Source organism: Leptodactylus fuscus, chromosome 4 (assembly GCF_031893055.1).
Source record: "Leptodactylus fuscus isolate aLepFus1 chromosome 4, aLepFus1.hap2, whole genome shotgun sequence".
NCBI lineage: Eukaryota > Metazoa > Chordata > Amphibia > Anura > Leptodactylidae > Leptodactylus > Leptodactylus fuscus.
Genome location: NC_134268.1, coordinates 101644404 through 101657241, shown reverse-complemented (window position 1 = coordinate 101657241; position 12838 = coordinate 101644404). Strand labels below are relative to the sequence as shown.

Below are 12838 nucleotides of genomic sequence, written 5' to 3'. Positions count from 1 at the left end.
ACCCTACAGATGTTACCTCATTCTGCTAACAGTCATATGCATTTACCACTACTTGTCGGTTACAAACGTACTTACTTTGCTTTTAATGGAAAACTACAGGTGTATCAAGGCAAATAGCAGTAAACGCATGTGGCTGGGAGTATGATGGCACCGCTGTGTTATATGCCATTAGAATAGGGGTCGTCAGCCTTACAATTATTGCGCGGCATGCCAAACAAAAAAGGTTGCCTTCCCCTGGTCAAAGGGGTCGGAAGGTAATTTGTGATGCCAACCCGAACGACTGAGAGACCATTGCTAGTGTGAACCTAGTGCTACAAGTAACTGTAGTGCCTTTTTATGCCCCGGAGCTCATAAATACACCCCACAATCAGTGAGCAGGAAACAAACTGACTGCGCCAGCTCATTGGAGAAGGTGGGGCTTGGTGCAACACCCTGATGTCACCAAGGCTGTGCACCAGTAACCTCACACAACATCCGGTGGGCGGGGCTAACACGAACATCTGGGAGGACTTCGGCACAGCAACTTGTAACAGTGGGACAAATGTCTCAGATAGACCCGTCCACCAGGGGAACCCCATGCACAGGGGATATGATGATATACCAGAACTTTTAATTGAAGGACAAGGAAGCAATCTTAAAGTTGTAAAATTGTTTTATTGATACAAATATACATATAGATAAAACCCCCATAACCTGTAATATAAGTGAATATTTATGTTACTGCATTGTCAAAAAAAGTTTTATTCCTCTATATATTTACATAAGTTAGTCCTTTCCTCTCAAAAATGGCATCATAAAGCAAAATCAAAATGTTAAACTTAGGACGGCATCTCAGACTCCCATCATTGAACCAAATTATATGCGGCATCGGTCTCTAGAATTCATTATACAGCTGCTCAGTTTACTGTCTTCCAGGGGCTTCAGTGCTTGTGCTTTTTCTTAAGTGCATGAAAGTATTTATGTACAAGCACAAGATGGAAAAAATCCTACCAGAGGACGTAAAAAGTGTATCCAATCATCATATATATTTATATATTTACGTAGAGAGAGATTTGTTTATATATATATTTATATATAGGTATTTACCATTTATACAAATAATTTGTCATTAGTGTGCTCTGTTAATTACAATGTGCAACAGCTTACATACATAAAAGACATGAGACTGCTGACATTTGTACCTTCTCAATTTACAAGTACTTGGTATACAGTTAAAGTCAAGTGAACCATTGCCTTGGGGAGTGTGGAGCGTCCGAAAACCGGAGGACAAAGGCATACAAAGAATACAGGAATGTAGGATTGGTCATAAATGAGGTCATACTAAATTAACATTGAAAGTGAAAGAAATTCCAAGTAATGTTACACAAGGTCTAAGAAGCTTAAATAAAAACAAATTCTTTATCGACCTCTTCTCCAGAGTCACTGGATTTGCTGCGTTGGTGAGAATCTTTACTCGATGACCTTGACTTTAGCTCTTGTCCATCTGGAGACTGACTGTGATTCTTTTTGGGGGATGAGTCAGACGGGGTTGTCGGACGTGCTGCTGAAAAACAAAATACTAATGCAATGAACTTCTGTATAAGATTACCGTATATTTCAGACAATAATATTACGATATAACTGAATTATAACAGCCTTGCTATTATTACACTATTGGGGATTTGTAAAGAGAAATAGGTAATATACAAGGCATATGACACAAGGGAAGGTTATGGCACCAGTGCTCAGCAGGATGCAGCAAAGACAGCGTTGGAGGTAAATGCTACACAGCAGATGCTATAATAATAATAATAATAATAATAATCATCATCACAATTTTTGTGATGGACACAAGGTTCTTGCCACTTTTTTTCCACATGGTTAAGTAGAAAACCACAGCACCCAACATCTCAGATGTTATCAAGCCAGGTCTGGTATAGTATACAGCTGGAGGTGTACAGGGTCTGGTGGATAGAATACATGTGCACCACATCCATGCTGATAAATCAGGTCAACTGCCTGGCACCCCTTTAGGTGCAGATTCACCAACACGTGAGTAATTACTTCTCGTACGTCTGATTATATAGCAATGATGTCAGTCACATATTATAGTACTATACATAGCTTTGCCCTAATGCTCAGAACACCAAATTTACCTTCTCTGGAGGAAACATGCTGTGGCAATGCTGAGCATATAGCACCACCCAGTGTCTGAAGTCACTACATTAAGCCAAGTGGATATGTTTTGGGTTTGTTTTAGCAGAGAATTTATTTTTTAATTATTATTATTTGTAAATGTGCTGTTATCTTGTAATTCCATCATTTCTCTGTTCTTCCTCTTAAATGTCAAGTTAAAAAAGGAAAGCGATGTAAAAAAAACATGTAAGAACATTTTAGATAAACGATAAAAGGAAATGTATCTGAAGCCGGTATTTCAGATAATAAATTCTAATTAAATTTTTTTTGAAGTGACTAGACACTTAAAAATTTTGAAATATTGCAGTTTTGGCATCTAAATCACTAAATCAGTCACAATAAAGTGATATTTCCTGTTCTCGGTAACCCACATGCTGAATATACAAATACAGACTGAGGAGCATCAACATCTCATTATTGGAGGGTGGGCAAGTTAAAGGGCTTATCCAGCTTCCAAAAATGATTTGGAAATACATCCACACTGGTGCCAGACACTCACTGTTCCCTTGTGCACACTTTGCTTGGCTTAACTTTACTTGCTGCTCCTTGTATCACTGTTATTTAGATGCAGTGAATCTGTGGAGAGACTACATTTCCCATGATTCATCAGCCTGTTCTCACTCCCTTCCCCACTCCACCGTGCAATAAAATCACAGGTAATAAATCACTCCCACATTGGGGGGGGGGGGGGGGGGGTTACATGATGCTCTGATGATTTGTGTGCTGCTTACAGGGTAGTGACAATGCAATGAACTATCACAGCAGCATGTGACTCTGGATGTGGGAGTGATTTATTAGCTGTCATTTCATTTCATGGTAGAGTGGAAAAGGGAGGGGGACTCAGCGATTGAGAGCATTCAGATGAATCATGGGAACTGTAGTCTGTCCACGGATTCACTGCCTCTAAATAACAGTGGTACAAGGAGCAGCAAGTAAAATATAGTCATGCAAAGGTTGCACAAGGGAACAGCGAGTATTTCACAATGCTGTGGATGTCTTTGCAAATGATTTTTGAAAACTGTATAACCCCTTTAATTAAGACTCAATTTGAGTGCTGTAAAGTTAAACAAGATAGGATATCAACATTATACACTATATATACAAAGAATTCTCTATAAGCAACTCCCTGACTCATCTCTTGGGCAGGTACAGTATTCGGCTATGTTCCATTACTTCATAGAAGATCTATGAGTTTTCTCTGTCAACTAACTTCCATTCATTTCAGTTGACACAATGTGCACGCACTCTCCTGACCTCACTACATTCATAGTGCATGTCTCCAGTATGGTTACCCACCAGGGAAAGTCCACTAAATAAATAATACATACTTATGGTATTCTAAAAATATTCTAAAAAGACACTCAACACATTAAGTACAATTAAAACATTGAAACTAAACTTCTTGTAATTTATGGACGATAAGATGCATCTGACTATAAGATGTACCCCAGGTTTGGGCAAGGAAAATTAGGAAAAATATTTCATGTTAATTTAAATGGTGGACAAATGAAGTAGAGGGGTCAATGTCACTAACTGGTATGCTAGGGAAGATAAAGGGGGTTATTAGTTATCTAACCCCTCGTTCACATCCGTATGGTGGAGTCCGCATGGGGACCCTCCTGAACGGAATACCAAACGCATTTGCAGACGCTGTGCAGTAAAAGCACACGGCCCACGGACCCCATAGACTATAATGGGGTCCGTGTGCTTGCTGCCAGATCTCCACAGAGAACATGCGAAGAGGAAACTAGTTCATAATCTAGTTTCCTGTCTGCATGATTCATGCAGGCAGCACATGGCAAGCAGTCAGACCCCATTATAACTTATGGGGTCAGTGTGCTTTTACTGCACAGCACTTGCAAATGCATTTAGTATTTCATTCGGGGGGATCACCATGCAAATTCCCCTGTTCGGAATACCACCGCACATGTGAACCAACCCTAACTGTTGCACAAACACAAAGCCCCATTAGTGGCCTCCACATAATATAACGGGGAATTATACTCTGTGGGGGCACCAATGGACATCATACTGTGTGGGGGACACCAGTGTGGTATTACACTGTAAGGGGGCATTGATATCACATTAACCTGTGTGAGAGCAGTAAGGAACATTATAATTTGTGCGGAGAACGAATGTGACATATTGTCTTTGGGACACTAATAGGACATGTAATGTTGATGCAATTTTCAGAATATTGTTGGTATGTATTTATTTTATGCTGTATGCGGTGGCACTAATGGGGCATTATATTGTGTGAGAAGCACTAACATGACATATTGTATGAAGGGCACTAGATAGCATTATATGGGGTGGGGGAGGGATTACATTATACTGTGTAGGGGGCGATAATGGAGCATTAAAGTGTGTGTGGAGAACCAAGGAGCATCATAATGTGTGTGTTTGTTCCCTCACAATGGCCTTAAGTGTCCTCCACAAAGTATAAGGCTCCATTAGTTGTGACATTGCACCCCCACAACTTCTGTGCAGGCAGCAGTGATGAGGACTGATTCTTATCAGCAATTCTCCTGATCATTAAGCAAGCACTTTGGACAATAAGACACAGGCACTTTTCAGCAGGGTTTTTCCTTGCTAAAAAGTGTGTATTACAGTCCTAAAAAAAAGTTGTAAATACATGACATGTGCCTGTCAATAGTGGCACTCACTTTTTTTTTTTTTTTTTTAATTTTTTTTAGTTTAGTTGCCAATGTTCAAAGCATTACCGATCAAATTTTTGGAAGCAACACGGTGGACAAATAGAAGTCAATATGGCTACAGAATCAGACTACACAAACTGTTTATAGTCCATAACCTATGGTGACACATAGATCTATGAAACAAGCTAACAGTTAAAGGGAGTGTCTCAACAGAAAAGGACCTATTGCTTACATCATGTTTTTATGTTAAACATATTTAAGAATTTTTGATGATGATGTTTAAAATTTCCTTTGTTTTTGTCTATTAAAAAATAATACATAATAACAATAATCTTGCAAATTTGTTGATGGCTAAGATTTCTATTATGTCGCTTCCTGACTCCTGAAGATGGGCTAAAGATATAATGGTTTGAAGCAAATCCTATAGACTTCTATTTGAGATTTCTATGCTTCCAAGGCATGCTCCATCACCCGTGCAGAGGTCATAGTGCAGAGAGAGAGGAGTAGATAAGCTGTGAAATCACCAGTTGTGACTGGTGGAACCTGTGACTTATCAGTTTACTGATCACAGTTTTTTTTCTTTTTTTTTCCGAGTGACACGTTTCTTTTACATGGGAAGAATATGCAAATCTGACTTCCATGATGTAATTAGGAAGCCTGATGTTAAAGGGAGCGCCCTCTATTGGTTTGCTTGATTGAGGCTCTGTCTTCCTAATTACATCATGGAAGATAGACTTGGACATTCTCAGTGAGCGCCCTCTATTGGTGTGCATGTCTGAGGCACTGTCTTCCTAATTACATCATGGAAGTCAGATTTGCATATTCTTCCCATGTTCTTTTGCACAGTGGAGCGCTCATGGCTTAATAAGACTCCACACACCTAAATGGTGGTCTCTCCCTATGGAGTGACGATATCCCCTCACCTCAACCCTGTCTAAGCTTCAAAACTCTGCCAGGTCAGTCCTCTCTGCTCCAAGCTGATGAGATGCAATAACATCGAAATAGCTGTCCTTGGCTGAGAGACTACCTGGTAAAATCCCAACATTATTGCAAACAAAGGCCTCTGAGAAGGTCGGCATGATGTTAAAGGGAGCGCCCTCTATTGGTTTGCTTGACTGAGGCTCTGTCTTCCTAATTACATCATGGAAGATAGACTGGCACATTCTCAGTGAGCGCCCTCTATTGGTGTGCATGCCTGAGGCACTGGCTTCCTAATTACATCATGGGAGTCAGATTTGCATATTCTTCCCATGTTCCTTTGCACAGTGGAGCACTCATGGCTTAATAAGACTCCACACACCTAAATGGTGGTCTCTCCCTATGGAGTGACGATATCCCCTCAACGTTTCTTTTAAGAAGACTTAAAAGGGTTGTGCTATTACAGACACTTTTCCCCTGGATGGGGAATAAGTGTCAGAATGTGACTGCTAAGATCCCCTGCAACCGAAGGTGGGCCCAAAGTTCCCCTGCATACTCCCTGTCAGACACCCAGCAATCTGGATAGAGGATAAATGTCATTAGTGATGCAACTCCTTTAATGCTGTATGACGGAAATCATACCTTCATCTGCAAGTGGTCGGGAAGAAGGTTGGGGGCTGCTGGGTCCATCTTTGTCTTTTTCTGATGGAGCTCTCTTCAGCACAGATGGAAGAATTGTGGTTTTGGGGGAGCAGGGCCCAGATGGAGATTCAGGCACTTCTTCTGTTAACATTTAAAGAAAAAAAATTACACTTAGGTGCATTAAAGATTCTACTTTTCTCTAGTCCATATCTCTCAACAGTTACATTTTATTCTTCAGCTGACCCAACCTATTGATCTTCAGGTCTAGGTTGAAAGGCTGGGTTCTGTTGACAGATTCTCTTTATACTGTACAGTCCTATGAAAAAGTTTGGGCACCCCTATTAATCTTAATCATTTTTAGTTCTAAATATTTTGGTGTTTGCAACAGCCATTTCAGTTTGATATATCTAATAACTGATGGACACAGTAATATTTCAGGATTGAAATGAGGTTTATTGTACTAACAGAAAATGTGCAATATGCATTAAACCAAAATTTGACCAGTGCAAAAATTTTGGTACCCTTATCATTTTATTGATTTGAATTCCCCTAACTACTTTTTACTGACTTACTGAAGCACAAAATTGGTTTTGTAACCTCACTGAGCTTTGAACTTCATAGCCAGGTGTATCCAATCATGAGAAAAGGTATTTAAGGTGGCCAATTGCAAGTTGTTCTCCTATTTGAATCTCCTCTGAAGAGTGGCATCATGGGCTACTCAAAACAACTCTCAAATGATCTGAAAACAAAGATTGTTCAACATAGTTGTTCAGGAGAAGGATACATAAAGTTGTCTCAGAGATTTAACCTGTCAGTTTCCACTGTGAGGAACATAACAAGGAACTGGAAGACCACAGGGACAGTTCTTGTTAAGCCCAGAAGTGGCAGGCCAAGAAAAATATCAGAAAGGCAGAGAAGAAGAATGGTGAGAACAGTCAAAGACCATCCACAGACCACCTCCAAAGAGCTGCAGCATCATCTTGCTGCAGATGGTGTCACTGTGCATCGGTCAACAATACAGCGACACTTTGCACAAGGAGAAGCTGTATGGGAGAGTGATGAGAAAGAAGCCGTTTCTGCAAGCACGCCACAAACAGAGTCGCCTGAGGTATGCAAAAGCACATTTGGACAAGCCAGCTTCATTTTGGAAGAAGGTTGTTTGAGTTGTTTGGTCATACAAAAAGGCGTTATGCATGGCGTCCAAAAAAAACAGCATTCCAAGAAAAACACTTGCTACTCACTGTAAAATTTGGTGAAGGTTCCATCATGCTTTGGGGCTGTGTGGCCAATGCCGGCACCGGGAATCTTGTTAAAGTTGAGTTGGATTCCACTCAGTATCAGCAGATTCTTGAGAATAATGTTCAAGAATCAGTGACGAAGTTGAAGTTACGCCGGGGATGGATATTTCAGCAAGACAATGATCCAAAACACCGCTCCAAATCGACTCAGGCATTCATGCAGAGGAACAATTACAATGTTCTGGAATGGCCATCTCAGTCCCCAGACCTGAATATCATTGAACATCTGTGGGATGATTTGGGCTGTCCATGCTCGGCGACCATCAAACTTAACTGAATGGGAATTGTTTTGTAAAGAGAAATGGTCCAAAATCCCTTCATCCAGGATCCAGGAACTGATTAAAAGCTACAGGAAACGACTAGAGGCTGTTATCTTTGCAAAAGGAGAATCTACTAAATATTAATGGCACTTTTCTGTTGAGGTGCCCATACTTTTGCACCGGTCAAATTTTGGTTTAATGCATATTGCACATTTTCTGTTAGTACAATAACTTCATTTCAATCCTGAAATATTACTGTGTCCATCAGTTATTAGATATATCAAACTGAAATGGCTGTTGCAAACACCAAAATATTTAGAACTAAAAATGATTAAGATTAATAGGGGTGCCCAAACTTTTTCATAGGACTGTATATGGCTGGACAGCCATATAATAATCTTCAGTTCACTCCCTACTGTTAGACAAGGATCATCAATAGATACATTAGATAAGAAAGGTGGAATCACAATGAGTAAAAGGGAAGATTCTTTTCTCTCTTCATATACTAAATGCAGATGGGAGGGGCTAATTCTCACAGACTTGACATGGTAAAGTGTTGCTCTGTGCAAATGACTGAATATTCTGCACAATTCACAGCTTACAATGTAAGAAAAGTTTTATATGTACTTGTATCTACTTGTGACTGCTTGTGTGGTTACAGATGGGATATTATTCTGACAGCAAGTCGCTTTACTGGCTGTGCTCAGATTGTTTTTATTGTGTTTTATCTACTAGCATGCAGGTATTTGTCCTGTATTTTCAATATAGTATTCCTGGATCTTCTATAATATGGTCACTTGGGCTTCTCTCAATTATTTGTTTGCTATTGCACAGTTACTCCTGGCAGTAAGGCAAAACAGTATCAGTTAAAGATAGAACAGGTGGGCAGACTGCTCCTTATTGTATATGCCCCCTGTCTGGCTGCTGCCACAATGGGTATATTAGCAGCAGAAAAACGGATAGGACACCAAGTATGAAGGCTTACACAGTCATAAAACAGATCCTGCGCATATTTCAACTTTTCATGAAATCTCAGGTACCCTTTTAGAGGAACTGGACCTACTCACAGTCCAGTGTTCAGATAAACAGATAAGTGAATGCAATAACTTCTAAGCAGGTAAATCTCTCTTACCAGTGCGGGAACCACTTCTGGGCTTCTGAGGCACAGAAGGACGTGCTGTTAGGGCAGGCTTGGCTGACTGAAGAGGTGGTTTGGGACTGGTGGGTGTACTAGAAGAACTTTTGGACCGCACACTTCCTTCCGACTTGGCTTCACTTTTCACATTCTTTTCTGGACAAGAATTTGTAGAATCACCTCGTGTCATAGAGTATTTAGGAACTGGAAAATGAAAACAATTTTTGTACTTGTATAAAGACTAACAAGTCCACCAAAACTATAGATGGAGAAACTGGTTATTTTTTATTTAATGTTTTTTCTTACTCCATCCTGTTGGACAAGAAGTGATGAGACCACATTCATAGATCACGTGACTAGTCAACCAATCACTGCCATCAGTGATTATGTGCCATTCATGAAAGTGACATCACACACCAGTCCAACAGAGCCTGGACCTGCACCACTGAACAGTGGGAGGAAACTTTAGGAAGGGGAGTCATTTTTTTGTTCTGTGTTCTATATGGTTTTCTGCATTTGGGGTAAATTTTGAAAAGCACCTGACAACCACTTTAATGACTTAAAACCAGATATTGCTTCTCAGCAGGTTTTATTTTCTCATTATAGTTTTTTTTCTCTATGTTCTGTACATGTGGGCAGCCACAGCAGTCACTTTGACCATGGGAAACTAAAGGCGGTAAATAACTTCAATGGAAAACTTTCTTTGGCCTGTGCCGTGACCTGATCGGAAGTTATTGTGCTTGTAGGCAGAGGAAAAAGTTTGGACCTCACCTAAAGTTAATCATGAAAGAAGTATAATTTATGATTGCTGTAGGATCTGATAAATGCACATATACAATTTCTTTCATTTATCACCTGTATCTTAAACCATATGCCATGATATATGAAAACGTAATGTTCACTATAATCGTTTTTTTTATGACTGCAAATAGCAACTAATTTAAAAACACAAGTAAAGTCTGCTGAGTAAACGCTACCCTCTCCCTTAACTGGGGAATAGGGGGATAAAATGTGATATATAACAAGTCATATTTTTAATATATTATAGATATGTTGTTCCAAGATACATCTATGCAAATAGATTTTCAGTAAGTGGCTTCAGTCCACTTTGTCCACTCTATTCAGCTGACGCGCCTGGGGTTTTTTAATTGTTAGCTGCATGTTTGCAATCAAAGGAAAATTAGAATAAAAGTTTACGGTTACAGTTTACTTTATCATGACATACGGATAAATATATAGTTGCTAAATTAGAGAGATAATCGCTGGCCAATAGGCAAATTGTACATCCTAAAATACTGTTGTTATTTGTACATATATGTAACCTATCATTGTATTCCTACACACTGATGATAATGAAGCGGCTGCTGATGGGATTTCTACAGAATAGGTGTTATTCTATTAGTGGCTGATGTAACAACTACAAGATTTCAAGATTGTTTAGATAGGAAAAAAGAGAATTAGGGAAAAAAATAAAAATGTATTAAATGTGTTAAAGGGATTCTATCATTAAAATTATATTTTTTCTGCCTACCACGTCAGAATAGCCTTAAGAAAGGCTATTCTTCTCCTACCTTTAGATGTCTTCTCTGGGCCGCCGTTCAGTAGAAATCCCGGTTTTCGTCAGCATGAAAATGAGTTCTCTCGCAGTACTGGGGGTGGGCCCCAGCGCTCAAAGAGCACTGGGGGCGTCCCCAATGCTGCGAGAGAAATCTCCAGCACCACCTTCATTTTCATCTGGAACAGCCTCTCTTCGCGTCTTCTTCCGGAGCTGGGTTCAAACTTCTAGGCCTTGGTCACAGCTTACTGTGTAAGTGGCCATTTTCTTGTGGCCGGCGGGCATGCACAGTTTAAACTGAAAGCCAGAAGAAGACGTGAAGAAAGGCCATTCCAGACGAAGATGAAGGCGGCTCTGGAGATTTCTCTTGCAGCATTGGGGACACCCCCATAGCTGTTTGAGCGCTGGGGACCACCCCTAGTGCTGCGAGAGAACTCATTTATATACAGACGAAAACCGAGATTTCTACTGAACGGCGGCCCGGAGAAGACATCTAAAAGTAGGAGAAGAATAGCCGACGTGGTAGGCAGAAAAAAATACAATTTTAATGATAGAATCCGTTTAAAAATTTTTACATTTTTATTTTTTTCTAATTAACATATTAAATGGTGAAACTAACAGAAATAATTGCTTGGGAGCTCCAGTGGGTCATCTAAGTTTATATGTAAGGAGCCAACTGCAATACTGAAATGGTGTGCTGTAATATGGTTTACTTTTTATGATATAAACGGAACAAACCTGCTCCACTTCCATCTGCTTTCTCAACATCCAATAAGTCTTTGTTGCCAACATCGCTGCCCAATTTCTGTTTGAGAAAAAGAGAAACACTGAGCATAATAAACCCTTTCAATGTCGCAGGTGTATTTTCACATTTTGTTTACGAGTTGCCTACTGGCATCTACCCAGAATGGGGCCAAATGTATTCCAACAATATGGTTATATACCAATTATAGCTCAGATACTTGGTAAACAATAATTCTCTATAGTATGTTTTATAAGTAGTTACTAATAGCATTGTCAACAATAATAGAACAGACAAGGGCTTCATATGGTAGGCAAAATTAGTGGACGAAAGGCAATAAATAGACACCTTATTAAGTGACCCAACACAAATTCAATTCAACAGGATTGAAGAAATCTCAATGTGTACCTATAAGAAACAAAACAATCTTGCAGTGTGTGTCTCCCAGCAGTTACAAGGTCACTCTCCACAAATTTCCCATAAGAAAACTCTGAGGTCATGTCACTATAATACAGCAATTTAACCAGGACTCACACACAGCACTGCAGATGTATTTAAGAGATGGAGTAGATTTCAGTTTAGGTGCACAGGCTGCTCGAGGATTCCTTTAATGCATGTCTAGCCGCACTCTTGATCATAAATTAAAGACATCCTCAGACGGCAAAGGGGATATCATGGCCAGAATAGTATATGCGGGTGTTGATAGATCTCTCCCAGTACGCCTCTATGTAGCCCTGGGCCTACAGGTAGGACATGTGATTCATAGATTTATGCAGCAGTGAACATTAGAATAAAACACTAGGTGGAGGTAAAGGACTAGAAATTTCTATTATGAGTATTTTCCTACTGCTACGCTCTAGTCCAACAGATGTGTTTGTAGCTACAGCCTTGGCATTATACTTATTGCAGATACCATCAAATATTAAATGTTGCACCAAACTATTATGCTTTTTAAAATATTAAAATTTATCTGATATATATAGAAACAAAGGATCAGAGACCGTGAGCATCAGTTTTCAAAGCAAAAGAATAATAATGTAAGATTCCTCCATTTCTGTTACTAAGCCCTGAAATGTATATGACACCAGACAATGTAGCATTTTTAGCTTTTGTCATCACTAACAAAAACACAAAGCACACTATAATGAATATGATATAGATAGATTACAGAAAAGTTACATAAGCAGTGTTGTATCATAATATTGGAGATCCAAATACTATTTTCTTTTAGCTTTGTACATACAGTATTAAAATTGTATTTCCATCTTAGAATGTCATGGTATATTTCTAAAATATGCCATAATACTGTAATCTATAGGAGTTTGACAACCAATCTGACACTCACAAATCCTATAATGGACGGGACAGCAGTTCATGCTCCTAGCCCTCAACTCTGCAGAAATGTGCAGCCTAGCTCCAGTGACACGAACAGTGGACAGGAGCTTAAGGGGTTAAT

The 12838-nt window shown here is 39.6% G+C and overlaps 1 protein-coding gene across 3 annotated transcripts in view; it reads right to left on the bottom strand.

Annotated features, from left to right (window-relative positions):
* Nucleotides 1-647: 647 nt before the first annotated feature.
* Nucleotides 648-12838, bottom strand: part of CARMIL1 (capping protein regulator and myosin 1 linker 1) — a 260007-nt gene continuing 247816 nt past the window's right edge. For 2 of the 3 annotated variants that reach the window (XM_075270894.1, XM_075270896.1), the window contains 4 exons: nt 11379-11445; nt 9083-9289; nt 6393-6533; nt 648-1543 (listed from right to left, as the gene is read on the bottom strand). In XM_075270894.1, the coding sequence (XP_075126995.1) occupies nt 1380-1543; nt 6393-6533; nt 9083-9289; nt 11379-11445 (579 nt within the window). In that variant the 3' untranslated portion in view covers nt 648-1379. The remainder of the gene's footprint in view (nt 1544-6392; nt 6534-9082; nt 9290-11378; nt 11446-12838) is intronic. The other variant, XM_075270895.1, reaches the window with a different exon arrangement.